General features: G+C 42.9%; 1 protein-coding gene across 4 annotated transcripts in view; it reads left to right on the top strand.

The window, feature by feature from the left end:
- The first annotated feature begins 852 nt into the window (after window positions 1-852).
- Window positions 853-20,765, top strand: part of rhbdl1 (rhomboid, veinlet-like 1 (Drosophila)) — a 33,140-nt gene continuing 13,227 nt past the window's right edge. Inside the window, exons 1-6 of one of the 4 annotated variants that reach the window (XM_029528000.1) lie at window positions 853-1,056; window positions 2,411-2,413; window positions 8,542-8,700; window positions 15,710-15,934; window positions 16,895-17,043; window positions 17,144-17,256. In XM_029528000.1, coding sequence (XP_029383860.1) covers window positions 1,018-1,056; window positions 2,411-2,413; window positions 8,542-8,700; window positions 15,710-15,934; window positions 16,895-17,043; window positions 17,144-17,256 — 688 coding nt within the window. In that variant the 5' untranslated portion in view covers window positions 853-1,017. Of the gene's footprint in view, window positions 1,057-2,410; window positions 2,414-8,541; window positions 8,701-15,709; window positions 15,935-16,864; window positions 17,044-17,143; window positions 17,257-20,765 lie in introns of those variants that run through there. The other 3 variants (XM_029528001.1, XM_029527999.1, XM_029528002.1) reach the window with 3 other exon arrangements.

Genomic DNA, 20,765 nt, shown 5'->3' on the forward strand with positions numbered 1-20,765 from the left:
AACAATGAATTAATGTATTAAGGTTCATTTTTGGCTTTGTGTTATTGTTGTGGTGTATTTATTTGAGCTCAATGGGGGATCAGTTGGCCATTAAAGCAGTCTAATTCAGTTTTATGTCCGTGCTGTGTGCTGTGGGTGGGAGGACGGTAGGTTGTGCAGCAGTGCAAACATTGTTCCATTGTGCCAATGGCTATAATTAGCACGGGGATGTAAAGGATGCTCAGCAGGTTTGTGGTCTCAGATTGGGATTGATGTCCTTCGCGTCATTACGCCATCCATCCAAATTAAAACTATCACAACACGGTTAGGATGTTGCCGCCGTCTTGTTTACAGTGTGTGGGCTTGCGTGTCTGTCAGACAGACTAGACGTGTGCACGGAGGGGGGGGGGTCTGCCTGTAGTACGAGCAGAGCCGCAGTGGAGCCCATCCCCTGCTCCCTCCCTGAGGAGCGGAGCCGCAGCCCCTGGCCACGCCCCCCCCTTTTGCGATTGGAGGAAACAGGCCGCCTCCCTCCTTTGCCTCATTGACATGCAGGCGGCGCAGTGTGTGTGTGTGTGTGTGTGTGAGGAGAGGGGAGAGGGAGAGAGAGGTAGCAGTCAGTGCAATGGGATGGAGGAGAGCGAGGGGGAGGAGGAGGAGGGAGGAGAGTGAATGAGAGCTGCCTTGCCTGCCTGCCTGTCGTCTGCTGAAGCTGGCCGCACCGCCACACTGCGCTGGCTCAGAGCAGAGTCACGGCCCGTCCGCGCCACCATCCTCACCCTCAGCACCGGGCTGTCACTCCAGCTCCACCTCTGGCGAGGAAAACCAGGGACCGAGCCCTCCAGGCTTTCTCCATCATCACGGGGGGGGGGCGCAGCAGCTAAGAAGGGGCCTGACGCTACAATTTAGGCACCAGCTGCTACCTCAGCCAAATCCCCCTCCACCTTATCCCATCCTCACCAACACCAACACCACTCCTCTCTTGCTCCTCCCTATGCCCTTGTCCTCGGCGGGTCCTCTCACCTCACTGGCCAGTATATGGATAGAAGCTCCCTGTTTCAGCTCATACAAGAGCAGGTAAGCAAGCGAGCATGCAGCGGCAGAGGTTTCTATGGTTACGGGCTCTCGGCCACCTCGCCATCCGTCCGGAGGCTGGGGGTGAGAGCTGATGTGAGGATTCATAGCAGGGGCTGTTTGCATTGTACAGCCGTAACATGAAGGATGCCAGCGTCATGGAGCCATGTGAGCCCCGAGAATGTGAGGTCAGATCATGGGCCCCGGAAAAAAGAGGGGTGGAGGGGGGGGGGCATCATGTCATGGTTTATGGAAGGAGGAAAACGTTTGGTAGGACTGCATGAATGGATGTAAAGGTTGATTTCATTGATGGATTTTAGATTTGAAGAGTGAACCAGAAATCATGTAGGAAAAAGGGAAATCATGCAGCTGCTGCATTAGCGTCTGCAGCATCATGCTGTATGTGCATGGATGTGTGTCTGTACCTGAGTGCATTTTTCCTCTTTTTTTTTTTTTTTTTTTTTTTTCTCTGTTAATGCACAAATCCAATCTTCCCATATGAGACCAAGAGAAGCAGAGATTTAAACATTGTCCAGCTTTTCATGTCTAAGGGTCGAGCAGTGAGGCAGTTCCTGTGAAGCCCACTGTCACGGTTTTTCCTTTAGAATGGAATTTGTGATTTGGCCGTAAACTTTTCCCTCTTTTGAAGATAATTGCCAAGAACAAATACAATGTTGTTGTGCAGTTGGTGCATATGGACAGCAGTGACAAATGTTCCTTACAACATCTGGTTTCTCAGAGTCCTCTACCCAGGCTCCTGGTTTTACCGCCCAATCAGATCGATCTCTGAATTTAGCTGTGGTCTACAATCTCCAAAATTAACATGCTAGAATGGATTTTGAGGCAGATGCCAAGAAGGAATGCATGTATTTGGCAAGTGCTCCCAAAAGGCCTAAATGATATGTGGATGTGTCCATATGGGTAATTTGAGTTTTATTCTGTCTGGTATTTGCCTCTAAGTTTTCCAACGTGTTTGCTGTTTTTCACCCGGCCTGTTGAGGTTTAGCTTGATTGGCAGAAAGATTGGGCAGTCATTCTGTCCAAGGTTTAGAAATCAATTATCTGATGCTTCTTTCAGGGGTCATGATTGGCCCATCAGCAAGCTGAAGAGCCCTGGGGAGACATGTCTGTGATCATGTGCACAGTTGCATTTTTATGAATGTGTGTGGTGGAAGCCTGTGTGGGTTGAGTGAGAAGATGCTCTGTGGTTACACTGGTGAGTCATTTACTGTATGAGCACTTAAGTGATAACAGCTACTTGGTGATACCTCGACAATACATATTTCTTGACAGACACATTTTAAATGCGGTATCAAATAGGCTGACTCATCTGTGTCAATAACCATTTTGGATCCAGCAGGTCGCTGCTTGGGAGATGAAGCCAATAGTTCCACACTGTAAACGGCTGGTTATTTTATTGATTGTGGGATTTACTCTGCTTGGGCCAGTGTTCATATAGGCAGTTTGCAAGGCCACAGTTGAGCAGGCTACTGTCCTATTATGCTCAAGTATAGACCAAATCACTCACACTGGCAGACAACTGGCTTTTTCCACTTTGGGGACTTCATGCGGTGGCCTTTGATTTGGAAAAGGTCTCTCTAATTAAACTAGAATGAGGTGAAATCTGCCAACAGCATTTGGACCTCGAACAGGCAAGCTTGTTTTTAACAAAGCCCTGCTGCCTGCCTAAACATTGGGCACTTTTTTTCTCATCTTTATCCAGGAAAATGTTTTGCAGCACATGTCTCATGTTTTTGCAGAACTGCCCATCAGATTTATATTGCCACAGTCGTCGGAGGCTTCCCATCATGGCCATAGCATCCCATCCAGAATCCGCACGAGCATTCTGAGGTCAAGGGATAGGCTGAAAAGCATCTTAAGTGTACTTGTTTATGATTACTCATACATGGTTTGGTAGGGATTTCCCCAACCTGGCACTTTAAAAAATGGAGCAGCGTGTCCTTCAGCCAAATATACGTAAGCTATTATAAACTGAGGTTTATTGGGCAGTACAACATTTTTTGCACCCAAAGAAGGACGTGTTTAGTTTACATGAGCACTGCAGGTCTAAAGCAGAGGGGAAATTGCAGCCCTGTCACTCTGAACCACATAAAAATGCTGCAGGGGGAGCGAGGAAGAAAGCAACAGTGGCAACATGAGTGAGTTTATTAGTCTTTGTCTGCAGAAGGTTGCAATGCTGAGCTCAGGCTATTTCTGGCCTATGCAGGCTCACACATATGCTCATCATCAGAGTATACACACACACACACACACACACACACACACACACACACACACACGCACACACACACTTCTCTGGTAGTCTTTCCATTGCAGTGCCACTGATAAGGCAACTTGATGGTTGGTAGCACTCTAAAGTACGCTATCATCAGTTGCTAAATATCTCCCCTATGTGTTCATTTCTTATCGGGCTTATTTATATCTCTCCCATAAGGACTTGGGGTTCTGAATGTGATTCTGACATATTTATGTCAAGCAGTAAGAGTAAAACTCATACACACTACCCCCTTTCATCATTCTCTGCTTCTGATTTGCATCGAATTGTAATTGAAAATCCCTCTGGCTGTTTGGACTGTGTTGAAACACCAGGAAGCGGAGTTAGATGATTGTTTTCATCAAGGAAAATTCCTTGGATGTTTCAAATTGGGCCATCATGCTTATAGAGGAACAGTGATAAAGCTTGAGTGTAATGATGATAACAGCAGTGCATAACATGCATTGTGATAATTACATAGTCTGTGGGCAACAGACGGGTTTTATCTGATGCCATGCAAACATGCTGTGCCCTGTAAATGCCACTGCCCTCTGCACTTACACGGCCTTCTTCATGCTTGACCGTTTTGTTCACAGAGACCAAAGTAGCCTGTGCCCACTGGGACCGGGCCTGGCAACTGTAGCAGTGATGCTGCTGCATTCCCATCTCACTGGAGTCATGGTAATTATTTTCCTATGAGTAAATAAATACTAAATCAAGAATCAAACTTTTGCTAAAAAAAAAAAAAAAAACCTCTTGAGATTACATAAGTTATCCTCCTTTGACTTTTCAGTTCTGAGAAGAACTTATCTGTTCTATATAGATATTATGTTGTTTTATTTCAAATCTTACTGTACTTGAGTAAATGCCACTATTTTCTATAATTTTTCTATTTTCTACATGATTGTGTCTGTTTTAGTATATCTGAACAAGTGGTACTTATTGTTTTGAATATTGTATTAGTTAGAGCAGACCCTAGTTTAATCACAACAGTAGAGTGTAAGAAATTTTAAGCCTTGTTGCCTCTTGTTTTCTGATAAAATTTGTCAATGAAATGGTGAAAAATGCTCATCATAGTTTTTGAAGGGGAAGCCTTCAAACTGCTTGTTAAGTTTGACCACAAGGCCAAAATGGCTGAAAATGTTTTTACAATCATAAAAGATAAAGGAAACATAGAGGATTCCCAATTATGAATCTGGAATTGGATCTTTTTGGCATTTTCTGTCGGTCAACAAGGTGATTAATCAGCTAATCTGCGACAGGGAACAGAGCGCCACACTGGGGACGTAGTGCAGGAAGCAGGAATTTTACTGTCTGGAGTTTTCAAACAATAAAAGTAAATGATTGTGAATTTTGAACATGGGAATCGTCCCCATCTCTCTGTCCCGTTCTCTCACTGTCCTATCATGGCTGAAGGTCTGCTTCTTGAGCCGATGTGGACCAGACTGATAAATCAGTCATGGGCTGGGGTCAGTTGCACATGCTGTCCTGAAGATAATAGAGGTGTTGGGGGTCAGTCAGACAGACAGGATTCCTCTCTTCTTCTCCTCACACCCCCCCCGGGGCATCAACACCTCCACCTCTTATCCATAATCTCCACCCCAATTCATTTTACATGTAAGCTCTTCCTTATTTTTATCTCATTGATCTCCTTTGAATCTGTATTCATTTTTTTCTGTCCTTCTCAGACATCAGCATCTCTCCTCTTTTTAATCATCTCTTTCTCTCCCCTCCCTTTTGTGTCTTTCCCTTGCTTCTCAAGCACCAATATGTCGGAGATTGGGGGGGTGCAAGGGATGACACACAGGCGACTGGTAACTATGGCAACGCTTGCAGCTTGTCAAAGTGTCGCCCTCACCAGTGTTGGATCGCTTCAATAACTGCTTACCTCTGTGATTTTTGCCCTCCCTCTTCCTACATTCCTACCTTTTCTATTCCTTGTGTCTCCCCCCTTTCTCATTCACACACATCACCCCAAAAAAAAAAAAACAAAAAAAGAAAATAACAACAGACTCTTCTTGCCAACACTCATTCATCCCAATGTGCCTCATCTCACTAATTGATAATCCTAACTGGGTACAACAGCCAATCCTCCACTTCCTTGTATCATCAGAGGACAGCCTCCTCCTGTGTTACGTTCCTCCTGAATAAGGCCAGATGACTGAAGGGAGTAGTATCTGTGCAGTGTGAAAGCTCAAGAGCAACACTTGGTTTGCATGAATGTGTGGAGCACTTTACTGTGTGCCACCGTGTCTGAGGCTGAGCGGCCGCTGTATGCGTAGTGATGGGCTGACATATGGAGGCTGACAGTTATCAGATGTCCCCAGTGTGGCTCTCTGTTCTGTCAGCCCGGGCTGAGCCAGGAGCACGTTAGAATCTGATCTATCTCTCCTCTGTGGCAAGTGGATGCAGAGCACTGGAGTGTGTCACAGTCCTCTTATAGGAGAGAGAAGAAGAGGCCTCACTGTTGGCCCAGACAAACGCGCAGAATCTCAGCATTTTTTCTATTCTGTCTTTGTCATTCATACCTCATTCTCCTCTCCATTCTCTCTCTCTGCAATTCTTTTCTTTAAAACATTTCACATGTCTTACATTACACAGTTCGATCATCCGCCTCTCTCGCTCATTTTCCACCCTTTGCCACTCTACTGTCTTTTTCGTGCTTTGTCTCGCCCCCCTGTATTCCCCACATGCCATTCTAGCGTCCTACACATCTTAAATATTGGCCATATCTGCACCATTTTGCTCAGCTCTCCTCAAGGGAAGACTGGGGCTGTGTTTTAACAAACGTCCATGGAATACACAGTTAAAGGGATTATCTAAAAATAAACCTGGGACCATTTTCGTTCCCATCTTGGTTCATTTTTATTCACGAATTCGGTTTTATGAGCGTTTCAGGCTGCCTTGTAATCGGTGTCTGTCAGGCTCTCTTAACGGGGAGTGTGGAAGTTAAAGCGTGATGTGTGACTGACAATGAGAAAAGGAAGCCATTCTGCGGATAGCTTTTCCCCTTCATTTACAATTACACATCATGTAAACATTGTCTTGGAGTCAACAATATCTGTGTTTGCATAGATTTTTTTTTTTATTAGAAACAGATTTTTTTTTTTTACTTTGTTTTGAGCTATGTTAGTGTAGGGCAAGTATCATAACTAACAAAATCCCCTCTCCAGTACTTTTAAGCAGCAACACATCTCTCTAAGTCAAGCGTCATAAAAACTATCCCATTAGTTTCTTCCTCCACTGCCCTCTCCCATGTGAAATAATAGTATTTGGGGGAATGAAAAAGACAGATTAAATGCAGTTAATGGGATGCTTGTGTTCGCGTAAATGAGTGTAAAAAAACCTCGGGAAACAGTGCAGGGGGAAGCAAAGCAAATTCAGTAAACATGTTCAGGAGGTGATTGATCTTCTTTGCTCCTTCGTTGAGCAGCACAGCTTTAAGCTCGGAGCCTCCCGCAGTAGAGACTGACATGCCGCAGCGTAGTTTAATGCCACTCTCCTGATGCAGCAAGTGTAGCATCTTTGTTCTAACTGTGTTGGAGTCGGCCGGGTCCAGACTAAGGCGGCCTGGATGGGAGTCTTCCTGTGGACTCATAGCCAACAATGATCAGACACGACTGACTCCACACTGACGCAACATCTGAAAGCTCACTCCTCCCTGGGGCAACAAGAGGCTGTTGATTTACTATCCAAAACCTAATGAGGCCATGTTAGCATTCAGGAAACAGTAAAATGAGAAGCAGCAAGGGCTCGTTCCATGTGCTCTCTTTGTACTGCTCCAGATTGTCCACCGGCACCTTTTCACAAACAGTCAGATACACTCAAGAGAGCTGGCATGAGAAATTAACACTCAGTAGGAGAGCGATTGAATTGCATTTAAGAAAAAAAGGTATGTGAAAGTGATGCTGAAAAACCCACATTACACAAACCAAGCGTAGATACACACCCTATACTTTACAAGCCATTTTTAACCCTGAACTATTTTAGACAACTTCACCCAGCCATTTTTATGACACTCTCCCGCTTAAATCAATTACGACAAGCGCTGGCATCAGCAGTAATAACCCGTGGGACTGTGGTCTCAGTGAGTGAATGGTGATTCTAAAAACCACAGTGACTGTGAGCTGCAAATGTGACCAAGGACAGACTTACAGAGTGAGTCAAATGACACGTCCACTCAGAAACAAACACTGAAAAGTCAACCTCATTTAATGGCAAGCATTTTTTTTTCCTTTTGCCCACCAAACCTGCAAGTCACAGCGTATTAGAATGACAAGCCCATCTGTGTTCTGCTTGTGACAATGGCGACCATCTCGCTGTTTGCTTTTGCTCTTGTAATGAGGTTGAATGTGGTATTATCTTAAGGCGGGCCCAATTCTTACTACAGCATCAAAGACGCCAAAATTCACAACTCAAGAAGTCTTTTATTATTTTTACTTAGAATGTTTGGCATGACGATGAAATTACAATTCACTGGATCAGTGGTGAAGCACAATATGATTAAAGTAAAAAGTAAAAAAGTTGACTAAATTAAGTTAGGGTTGAAGAAAAAAGAAATAAGGTGTGGAGATATTTAGAGTGTAAGTATTGCACAGATTGGTGGAAGCTGAATTGAAGTGGCTGAAATGGCGAAATAGCTGCATGAACTCGGAAGGCTCTCCACTGTGAGTTTTTCATTAGCTATAGAGTCTTACAGCACCAGGAAGGCAGCTGTTTCTGAGCCTGGTGGTTCTCCCTCTGATGCTGCGGGAAGGGGGACAAACAGGCTGTGTGTGGGGTGGGCGGGGTCCTTTGTGATACAGGAGGTCCTCCTCCTGCTGCTGTAGATGTCATTCAGTGTGGCCAGACTGTAGGGAAGCTGCCGTACCGCGCCGTAATGTAGGAGGTGAGAACACCTGCAGAAGATCTGCCAGGACTGGCTTTAGGAGGAGGAAATTCATCGGTGGGCCTTCTTCACCAGGCGCCACATAGCTTAATTAATTCTAGTGTCACTGTCAGAAGCCCTGGAGCTCTCATTTGAGTATCAGCTGCATCTCTGTGTGTGTATATATCTCAGTCTTTTACTGATGCATCTCCCTCAGGGCAAACTGTCACTTAATCTCTGCAGTGCAGCTTATCATCTAAAAAGCCCAACATGAACAATATCCTCAAACCAGTTTTTATGCCAGTATTTCTGAGAATGGATTGTTGTTTTTTTTTTTTGTCCCCAGCTGGACCCAGAGAACACCGGTTTCATTGCAGTGGAGAACTTCACCAGCTTGGTGGAGCACCATGAGCTGCAGCTGGACCCGTCCAAACTGGACATGCTGTTAGCGCTGGTCCAGAGCAATGAGGAGGGACAGGTGTGCTACCAGGAGCTCATTGAGCTGGTGAGTGGGCCCGTGGCATGCAGAACAAGACACAAACTTCATCACATGCTCACACTTTTGTTGGGTTTCAGAAAGGTTACAGAATTGATTCACACCAAGCTCCACAGTGGCGAAAATTGACTGAACTATTCAGGTTGTTGTGAAAGGGGGATCAATCCTTCCAGTTAATGTATTGTTAAATCCAGAGAGTTACTGCACTAGCTGTGCACAGTGAGCACTAGAAAAACACCCACACCAGTCTCAGAGAGCCACAACGCTGAAGTAACAAATTTTATTTATCATACATGATGCCTTCAAATGATTTATTGGCCTCTTCAGAACCACTGTGTACAGCAGTAAACTTAAACCTTAACCCTGAACAAGAGTATGTTTTACACACCAAATGGACAAATAGTCTGCGTGATATTATACTCAGTTTCGGCAGTCGGCACCTTGTTTTTGGATCCTCTGCTTTGAAAGTGAGTTCAGGATTTGAATTCTTTCCATTTTCTTATCCTTCATTCCCCGACAATCTGTTTGCCTCTATGGAAATTCATGTAAAGGCTTGCGTGTGAAAGGCTGCTTCACTCCAGGCTCATCGATGAGCACCTGCCTTCAGCTCCTGGAACCATGCAGGTGTAAGCACCGTAATTAAGTGCAATGCAGTTCCTGTCTTATTTTTACTTCCTTGGGCACAGTTCCCCCTCTTTTGTTTTCTCTCCCTATTTATTGCCTGTTTTGTATCTTACCTTGTGCTGTGCTGCCTGTGGTTCGTAAAAAAGGCCACATGAGGCCACTCAGCTTGAAGCAAGACCTATATCTGAGGTCACTGCAGAGAAATAAAGGTGATGCTCCTGTGGTGCTGCCTTTTCATCATATTCCTTCTTGGAGTATACAGCTCTGTTTCTCTGCCATTCTTCAAGTGTTGTTATTTTTTTTGATCCCTCTCATTTCAGCACAGTCTGATCTTGAACCCTCACTTTTCTTCAGCCATGTGATATCATCCCCGTTCTTTTTGTACCTGCCTCCTTGAACCTTCAAATCTCATTTCCTTCTCTTTCATTCTACACTTCTTGAGAGCATATGTTAGGTGGGAAAAAAAACCCGCTTCGCCTCGAATGCCATCAGGGAGAAACTTTTAAAATTACCCATCAGCCAAATGCAAATTGCCTTCGATTAGCTCAGCATTGGCAGTAGCAGGCAGTAATCTGAGGTAATTTGAGAACACCCAGCCTCACACGGTTATCGACCCCCAGGTCTGATTTTAAAGATTTTTCTGATACGCACATGTGAACGCACGCAGATCATATCCGCACCAGTCTGCACATGCATACATAGGATTTGCATACACACAAACCCTTGGAAGCGGTTTATTATTTATTAATGCAGCCCCCCACTTTTCTTTCTGTCTCACCGTTCCCCTCCTTCCTGATATAAGCACACCGTCTCAAATGCAGACAGACTCTCATTCATACACATGAGCGCTGCCAGTACGGATTTGCTGACTAACATACGGAGCATTTGAACGTTGATGTGAATCTGGACTCCCGTTGTGAAGCATGTGATGCGCCAGGACTGCAGTCCTCTGTTCTCTGGGAAGGGCTCCAGGCAGCCATGGGAAAAAGTGTTGCATGTAGCATGACATTTTCAACCAGGTCATCAACAAACACCCCCAGCTTCTCTCTCTCTCCTCTAATCTCTTTTCTCTAAAAGCCAGAGATAATTATAATTATCTTATAATTATAATTATCACTTAAATCTTTTATGATTGTGTCTTCATCAACTTTTTTGTCTACTACTCCCTTCATTCTTTTGCCTTTTTTCTTTCCACCTCCTTTCACAACTGTGTATTTCTGATTTTCAGGGAGTTATATTTTCGATTGCTGCCACCATATCACAGTCAGTGCCTAAAGTCTGATGCGTCTGTTGATTTGTGATCTGGCGTCAACTGAAGGTGGAAGTCCACGACGCATTATTAAAATGTAATGCACACATAACAAAGTGCAGAGAGTTTGTGTGTATATGTGCCTGATCAATCCATGCTCTTTTCATTCTCTGAGCCCACAGGCCATTGAGATTCCTTTCAGTTGTGTCTCTAACGGATGTTCAACATTTTCCTGATTTGTTGTTCTACATTCACTCAGTGCTGTCATGAATCCATGCTGCTCTCAACCTCAGTGGCTGTAAATGTGTTTGAATCGCACCGTTAGGCAACAGCTTCTCTGGTGTCTGTATGTGTGTGGTGTGCGTTTGTGTGTGGTAGTGTAAGACTCGTTCTGACATCGTTTGTGTTCAACCCATCTTTCATGCAGAGCTATCTTAGCCAGAGAACTCCATCAGTTCAGCCAGAGGGGTGAATAAGTAACTCTCTGCTAAAACCTCTCTTGGGGAGCAATGCTCACACGCATGCACACACACACACTCACTCAAACATATACACTCCCAAAGGGTATGAGGCTATAGCTCACGTTTGCACAATAATCCCACACTGAAAAACAGCCAGCATACATTTTACACGTGGTGACACATTTACACACAATTACACACATACATTCTGTCGATGCAGGAGGCTGAGAGACACCAACTAAATGAACATCTGTTTGTGAAGCGAGGGTAAAACCAGGCCAGTGTTGAGTGGGATATTCCTATGTGTCTAATTGCACGTATCTATTTCTTTAAAGAGAGTCCTCTGATGCTATCATGTAACAGCTGTGTAATTGAAGAAGTGTGTCATTGTTTTCCTTCGGGTGGTAATTTGGCTAATGCTCAACGGGGATCCAAAATGGCTGCTATGGTTAATTACACGGGTGGAGGGTGTGTTTTAGAGATTATGGCGGGAGATTCTCTTTATTCAGGTTGAAGGTTTTTAAAACTCTTGCTTTTTGCCCTTTTTTTTTCCCCCCAAATGTTGTGGCTTAGGGTTAGACAAAGATTATAAAGATTCTTATATTCCCCCAGGATGTATTGTTAGAGAAATTCTTATGTCATTTTTCTATTAAAACTTCCAGCGTTTAAACTGGGTGAATCTTTTGTGGTATTTGGAGCAGTGTGGTGAGACAGAACACTTTCAGACATGAGATTAACTTTGGCCGCAGCCCCTGTAAAGACAGTGTACTCAGCAACTGAAAGATAAACATTTAAAAATGTTCAAGTCTTTTCAAGTCCCTTTAAGTGCCTGCAGTGTAGCCATCTCCATGGCCACAGATGCTACTTATCAACATCACATCCCCCACCAACTCAATTTAAGGCTCTTTGGTTTCCCAGAGTCACCAGCTAAAATTGATGCACTTTGCTTGAGTGTCCTTGTGTGAGTTTTTCTTTCCCCTAAGTTTAGCACCACAATGATTAAACCATGAAGGAAGGCTGTGGCTCCAAATAGAAGGGACAAAAAGGTAAATTCTCATTTTAAAAGGATTTGGGCAGGAAAGAACCTGAGCATCTGGGTCAGAGTAGAATCAGCGAGGCTTGAGATCCGCAGTGATTTGGATTCTGCTGTGAGCGTGTATATGAGAAACAGAGAGCAAGCAAGATGCAGGTTTGACCTTGTGAATGATTTATAATTTATATATGAAATGGTTACAGTGAAACTGTTAGCCCAGTGGTGGTGAATCATGAGGGAAGTGTGGCTCATTTGTTAAGATTTATGTAAAGCAACAATACATGATTTACCTGTTTGTGAGCAAAATACAGTTATTACCATTATTTCTGAGCAAAATCTGAAATTTTACAGATTTTTCTGTGTGTATCTGAGGTGCAGACATCCAAATGGCCTTTAAAAAATATTTTTTAAACTGTTATTACTAATTAGCATTGAACTGGGAGGTATTGACCGTGTGGTCTGGTAATTAATCTATCAAGGACTAGTGACTAAAGCTGAGAGCAGCATGTTCGGTCAGCAGCACACAGCTACCAAAAGGAGGAGGCTGGACCCTTGCTGTTTCATGCATACACACACACACACACACACACACACACACTGCTGTCAACTTGGCCAATTCAACCATCCCTTAAGGGGAATACTGTCTTTATCTTTGTGCGCTCAGCCTCAGCATCAATTATTCCCTGAAAGATGTTGCCTTGTCAAGGGACTTCCAAACATTAACACTGTACAAGTTAGACCCCACCCCAACAAGTGTTTCATGTGATGTCATGTGATTTACTGTGCATCTCGCTCCATCGCTCCTTTCACTACATTATCACATGTTTTGGCTGCTCATGCACGTCTTGTTGTCTGTTCCCTCCTGCTGTCACTTCAAACGGCTCACTTTAGAGGCGGCAGCCCGACATGTCAGGGAAGGAAAGGCAGAATGACAGCTATGCTTAGCCGTGTCTCGGGGGAAGACATTCACACAGTCGGTATGAACAGGAGATACGCCGCGGTGTCAGGAGGGGACAGGTGTTGTCACAGAGCCAAGCACAGATGAAATAAAGTCAGCAAAATAAGAGAGCACAATAACATTTACATCTTTAACCTCACTCTAATCCACTTCTCATCTTCATATAGACTTCTTTTCCATTGTGATTTCAGCACTATGAAGATGTTAAGTATGGGAGAGAAGGGGCCTCACCTTCGTCGTCCACCCATGGCCTCAGCAGCCTGTAAATTGGCATCAGCCAGCCAGGCATCTCATCTTGCCTTCTAATTTCCCTCCTCTCTGCCATCTAATGTCCCTCTACTCCTTATTCGGCTTTCACTCCCTGCCTCAAGTATAGTATAATTGCATTTTCCAGGCCTGATTTCCATACTAAATATGCATCCCTCCAATTGTGGGGGAGCCAGCAGCCCTGCTCGACATTGCTCTGGTTATCACTGTGCAACAGGCCCTCACACCCTCACTGTACAAACACCGATGTTATAATTACCCTCGGTTAGGGTAGTTATCACATCCGGCTCCGCTAACCTCCAAAAGGGATTAGCACTTTTTTCCCTGTTTTTCTGAGTGATTCCTTTAAAAGGAAAAAAAGAGACAGGGACTCTATTTGTGGAGCAATCTGTTCATTACCTCTTCATTATTTGCTCATTTATTTGCAGTCTCTGTCTCTCAGTATGTTTAGCTCATTAGCTTTTATAGATATTGACCCACACTTTCTTTCACTGTGCCCCCTGCTGTGGTTACAATATAACGAGTCTACAGCCAGGACCCGGTTAATGAATTATGAATGGTCTACTTCAGTGATGGGTTGAACCTCCTACTGCCCCCCTCCTTCATAATGTCTCATATGAAGCTGCAACATTGTCTAAGGAGGAAACTCTACAAAAGGCTGGCTGTGGTGCTGCTGCTGCAGCTTCCCCTGCTTTTCCTGGACAATTGTAGACAATTGCTTTGTCAGCCAGTGGGCCTCAAAGGAGCTGTATTGTTTTAGCTGCATTATAGACTTTAAACTTCTGACTTCAGTGTGGTATTCACCGTCAAATAAATTTTACACAAACTTCTTGGAAAGGAAATGCAGATATTTGCTCGGAAGGATCCCTGGTAGCTGGTCAGACGGTATTTTCAGTGGTTACTCTGGTGGAAAAGAATTCTGGGTTGTACTAATGGTTCTCTGCCTCGGTCGTGGCATTAGGATAGTTTTCACCCTAAGCCTCTATTAAAGAACTTATCAAGAGTCGGTCCTGCTGGCCTGCGGGCTGCTGCAGAGCTCCTCACAAAGCAAACCTGGAGTCTGTGATAACATGAACACATACACTTTCTCTCTTTCAATAGAATAGATCTCCTTAACAAAAATATTCTTTTCAAGGAGAAAATCACTTCAACAGTCCATTTTTTTTATAATGTCTTAGCTGCAATCAGCAGTCACACTTAGATGTGGCCGAAATCAAAAACAGCTTATACGTACATTATTCTAGTTTCTTATCAGCCGTGAATTTTTTCAGCCACAGTTCCATCAAACAGTAAAAAGGGATCACCAGCTTTTTATACATTGAATGTGGTTCTCATATTAATATTTTAATTGATGCCCAGTTGCATGAAAACAGAAAAAACATTTATTTCCAGGGCAAGTTTCATGGATGTAATAAGCTCCTTCTAGTATTTGCACTAATTAGAATAAAATCATTTACTCTCCCTCATAAAGATTTTATTTTATCAATTAATTAATTTTACCAAACACTATAATGCTTTCAGCTCTGTTACTTCTCTTTTATATTGCTGTCACACAGATGGGATGTAGTGACTGTCAAAGTTTGAACAAAAATAATTTTTGCTGTTTTTATGTTACAGATTAATGTGTGAGACACTTGTCATTCATTTTTAGCTTCATTTTGGCCAAAGTGATTCCACTCAGTCAACGGAGGCAAAACATATAAATCATGGACACTAAAAATCACTTATAAGTACAAGGCAAAAAGTACAATTAGAAGTGCTGAATTCAGCAATGTCCAAGTGGAGAAAAAAGTGTGCAAGAGGATCTTCACAGCTTCGCTGACGCATCTGAGCCATGTCAGGAAAGGCAAAGTCTTAAAGTAGATGAGAGTGTCCGTCATGCTGTCCTTTGTGAAATCAGCCCCTTATGAGTGTTGGCTCTTCCCCATCTAGGATGATTAGTCACAGTGATGAGTTTCCGTCAGATTATATGAAAAGAGGCGATCCTCCTTTACTGATGATTTGAGCCACTTAGCATGAAGAAAGTTGTGGTTTTAATTGCACAGATTAGAAATTCAGCAGCAGGCAGTGATGGGATGCTGGTAAGGTGTGACCTCCAACTGCTGACACTGATGCTTAGGCCGTGACTCGAGACAAGTTAAATGCAAAAAAGACATTGAGTAATCGAGTGGAAAAAATAAACACATAAAATGAAGGCACACCTGTCTGCTGATTTCTAAAAGGCACAATCTATGTCAGCTGAAAATCTTTCCTCATAAATTGGTATTGGTCTTCTCTACGAACTTTCATCAAAGATGTTTTTTTAAGCTCCTGTCAGTACAGTTTGGATGACGTTCATCATATCTCTAAGTTTCTTTATAATTTGAAAAGTTGTCTTGAGGATTTGGCATTGGGCTCACTGAAGAATAATGCATCCTTTCCTGTAGATGAGCAGCAAACGCTCCAGCAGTTTCCGACGAGCCATCGCCAATGGCCGTCGCACGCTGCAGAGAGAGATCCTGCTGGACGAGACGGGACTGGGTCTGTACAAACGTTTCGTACGCTATGTGGCCTATGAGATCCTGCCCTGTGAGACGGACCGACGCTGGTACTTCCACCAGAACCGCCTGTGTCCCCCGCCTGTCTTCATCGCCATTGTCACCATCGTCCAGGTTAGGGAATGACATTATCAGCTCGTCTCTGGGTTCAGTGAATGTAGTGATCCCGCTGATTCAGGTTTGCTGAGAAACATTTTTATCCTGAAATATTTTACCTGAGGCTTGAGCCTTATATGTGCCACTAACCCACAGGGCAGACTGCTGGTGGCTTACTCCTTCTCAGACCCACTAAAAAGATTTTCTTGCCTTTGATCACATGCTTTTAGAGTGAGCTCGATATGAGCTGGTAAACCATTTGAGAGTCAGGGGCTTAGTGGTTGCATTTAATGCTGCTCCTCCAAGCTGAAATGCTCAGTCAGTCTACATGCAGGGATTTTTGTTTTTGTTTTTGTTTTTTTTTTTGTTTTTTCAGGCACTAATTTTGGAACTTGAAAACCAGGTCAATAAGCCCCCTGGTCACCACAGAGTCAGTAATTGACCTATAATGTTCAATGGGGAAAAAAGTAAAACTGCTAACATGGAAATGCTCTTGAAGCACAGTTGAATGGTTTGGGATTAAGTGGCACAAATAACCCACAGTTTCTCAACAAAACTTCATCATTTCCCCTGAAATCATCATAATTCTGAGGAAAGGAAGCCAAATGCTCTTATAATGCGTCCAAATGTTACTGAATGGTCTGTAATGCCAGTGAGGGTGTGATAATAACAGTTCATATTAATTTTAATTCACAGAGACAATGAGTCATTATTCTATGAAAAGAAATTAATGGAATTGAACCAGATGTGCTTCCTTTTTTTTGTATGGGTAGTAATTTTCCCCACAAGTCTAATAAGCATCAGCTGAGGAATCCAAAAAAGGAAGACAATGTCATACGTCTTTTAGAAAGCACAGAGGGTTTTCGTTATGCAGAGCAATTTCTGCCTTTTGTGCAGCAATATTGCAGAGAGGGAGCATGTAATGGTTATGTCAGCAAGAACTGACAGTTTATTGTCATTTTTCTGTCTCTGTTGCAGATTTTCGTGTTCATGTGCTATGGCATTATGCTAAACAAGTGGGTCCTGCAGACATATCAGCCTGACTTCATGAAGAGCCCCCTGGTCTACCATCCAGGCCACCGTGCACAAGTGTGGCGCTTCTTCAGCTACATGTTCATGCATGTTGGGTAGGTTCCTCAGCCGCTGCTTCCTGCTTTGTGCAATCTGGCTGCTCGTTGATTGTGACACAGAATCACAAAAACTGAATCCTGTTTTCTCTCTCTTCAGTTTGGAGCAATTGGGGTTTAATGCTTTACTGCAGCTGATGATCGGTGTGCCTTTAGAGATGGTCCACGGCATCCTACGAATAAGTCTGCTTTATATGGCAGGAGTGCTGGCTGGTGAGTGTTTTTGAACATTTTGAGAATTATGTAAACCAGTGAATCTCAACGTGGCGGCTGTGGCACAGCGGAGTGCTGTGCCACAAGGTCAAAGGAGCGGCAACATTTACTGTGCGTTGGTAAAAGATGTTTCACTGCTTTAAAAAAAAAAAAAAGAAAAAGGGCAACATTCACATTGAATGTTTAATACAACATTTAAACTGGACTTTTCACTGCTGATTTCCTTTATTTGAAATATGATGTGATCTATGACTATCATTTGCTATGCTTGTATAAATTCTCATAAGAGATTTTTAACTGAAGTTTTTTGTGTGCGCTTTGTTGGCCAACCTGTATAAATGGCCGACACTGTGAAGGGGATCTACAGGTGTCAGCTGTGCATTGGGGTAGCATGCAGTTTACATATTGTACTGTATTGCTCTCTCTTTTCAAAACAACAATACAAAGAGAGAAGCTGCTTCTTCTTTGTGTTTCTCCAGTCTCAGATATATCTGTTCCGGCCTAGTTTCCTTTATTATTTTTTTTTTTCATTACCGTTTGCACAGTATGACAGAACAATGGTTTGATTTGTGTTTTTTTTGGTACCTTCATCATTTATCAAGTTAAAGGTTGTACTGCATCTCATATTTTCTGGATGAAAACAAACTACTTTTAGCCTCAGGTCTAGTGAGACAGAGTTTGTTTCCATCTTGTCCTCTAGCCAATATGCAGGGATTGTCTGTCTGATAGTTTTGATAAATTCAACTCGGGTTATAGTCCAGCCGTTTAGAGAAAAAAAAATGCAAAAAGGCTAGTGAACCAAATTCAGCTGAGTGACTTGTGGTGTCCAGAGGTCATGCTGCAGTACACAAGTCTTCGTTGAAAAGTAACTTCATGAACTTTCGTCCTCCTGCACACCAATTTGGAGATTGAAAGTTTTAAATCCACACTGATTGCTGGATGTGGTTTATTACTTCACTTTTTGGTGCCAATGCGTATTTGCAGACATCATATCAACATGACTCCATAAATCTCTTTTCCCTTTCATCCTTACTGGGAACAATTTCTGTCTTGGATCTGTAAATCGTCTTCTAACCATAATTTGAACACTATTGAGAGCGATAGCTTTATTCATACTGACTTACATGCATATGAATTTGTTTCCTGTAACCTGGTTTTCCTGTGAGTAAAACTGAAATTTTTGTGTTTCCTTTTCCTCTCTTTACAAATACCGTCATAAAACAGAGTTGTTGCAGCTCTGAAGTCCTCGTGCGCTGTAAAATATCAGACTCACATGCACACATGCACACACACTGTTAACACTCATGAATTGTTGCGGCTTTGATTTATTTTAGCAATGATGACAGGAAAAGAGCAGGCAAGTAAGCATGGGACTTAGAGAAGAAAAAGTAGAAGAGTAATGGAAGGCATCTCTCTGGGGAATTAGCCTAAGTGCAGTTTGAGATGTTTGGAGATTTAAGCAATAGGCTGAATCAAAAAGGAGGAGAAAGCAGCAAGGAGATCATACATGCTGGCATTTGTTTCCCCTGAGCCTGGAGTCAAACTGTTTTCACTAGGATTTTTATGCTCCAGTTACATAGTTGTGATCAAAAATTTAATTTCCGTAGTACAAGTTTAATCTGAAGTCCCGTGTAACTGTCTGGAATTAAATTTTAACTTTGCTACATTGAACTTTCAGTATAATCAGTATACATTCAGTATATGACATACTTTGACTTTCAGCTCCTTGGCATTTGGAAAAAAATTAAAAATCAGCTGAATTCCTCCTAAATGGCAAGGACCAGCTGTGCTGTCCATTGGTAACAATATGATGAATGGCTTCCAGCACCACAGTAATTTAACCTAAAGTGTGCTGGAGTGAATGGTGTGAGATAGGTCCATTAGGAAAGCAGTTTGGGAAGTGCACAGGGACTGTTTGTGTCGCTCTGGATGATGGGAGATTTGGAGGAAGCCTCTGACTGAGTGTGCTCAGTCAGGAGTAGAGAGGCTCCCCTCAGGTGAGAGGTCATCTGAGGGGAGGTGTAGGATTTCTAAAGCCTCTCAGTCAGTCAGGTGGTGTATACTGTAGATCCTACAGAATCTTAAAATGATTTTTTTTTTAAATGTAGAATTTTCTATCCGCCACGAACAGTATATCCACGTTCTGAGGGCCAAGACTATTTGTGCATAATTTTAATTATCAACAAATTTTGACACAAAAGTAAAATTGTGAAGACCGTCAATGTCGTTGTGCGCATTTTATTCAGAGGGAGGGGGCTCTGCGGGGACAGCCCGAAGCGCAAAAAGTTGGCAGCAAAGAAAACCAAAGAGTATGGTCACTTCTTTTTCTTCTTACTTCAGGTTTATAGCAGCAGCAGCTACATGCTGTGTTGTTTCACGGAAAAAGGAAAACCTGGTTAATTTTAATCCCTGACTATATGTAAGTGTGAACATGGATTTTGGTTCACATGGTGTGTCCCTGCATCATATCTTGCAATTTGCCCTCAGTTTGTGTAAAAACCTGATTGCTTGTGGATATTAGAAATTGTCCAGTGGTTCAGATTACTCGGTGTAAATCTTGACTTGTCTTCCCTCCCTGTTTTATTGCCCACGGCTTTCTCATGTTTATATTCATGCAGTTTTATTTCAGCTTGTGAGTTCAATCATGTTGGCTGTTGTTATCAACTATCGCATGCATGTTGCTTGTTATTTTTGTAAGGCAGTAAAGCTTACATGTTATACTCAAAGTCTGTGGATTGCAGGTATTGTGCCTTTATGTGTGTTCCATAAAACACTGCAAGAATATCTGCACCACAGGGCTTGCTTTCTAAGCCAAAAGAAAGATTTTTCATTTTAAAGATGCTCCAGAAACTGTGAAGGTGTAAAATTGTTCTCACAGATTTAGACGTCTCACGTGCGCTAAGATGTATCTCTGTAGCCGTTATCTTGACATAATTTTTTTGCAACTTAGAAGAAAAGATAAATTAGTTTGGCAAAGGACAATGTTTTCGTTTGGGTGGGTCGGATGGTGTTATCTGTAAATCCCTGGATGCAGAAAATAATCTTTACTCCACTGGAGTGCTCCAATATTGTTTTGCTGCCTCTGAAAATAAAGAGTTATGTTGTACATTTTGTCCTTGGATGTGGGCTGACAAAGGGAACAATTGTGTAATTATCTACCTAACAAAGCGGTTCAGCCAGACCCTGGACCTTGTCCTTACTCATTTTGCATCAACTCAGTAATCCTTGATGGCTCTGCAGGACTAAAAGTGCCTGAGCCGCTCCACAGGAATTTCATGTTTCAGGTTTTCATTATGAGAACAGCACCATGTTAATTTGAAACATTTCAGCTCAGCTCCACATTAAAGATAGAACAAGATTCTTTCTTTTCATCACCATTCAGTTTTTTCCCCTATTATCCACTCCTGGTTCTCCTTCCCTGGAGCCAACGGCTCCTTCAGCTTCTTCGTGCGCTTCAGGACATTAACAGGTGCCAGATCACCGTGTTTTTCCTGGTAGTCTAGTGTGAG

This window comes from Echeneis naucrates, chromosome 19, assembly GCF_900963305.1.
Source record: "Echeneis naucrates chromosome 19, fEcheNa1.1, whole genome shotgun sequence".
In the NCBI taxonomy this organism is placed as follows: Eukaryota; Metazoa; Chordata; class Actinopteri; order Carangiformes; family Echeneidae; genus Echeneis; species Echeneis naucrates.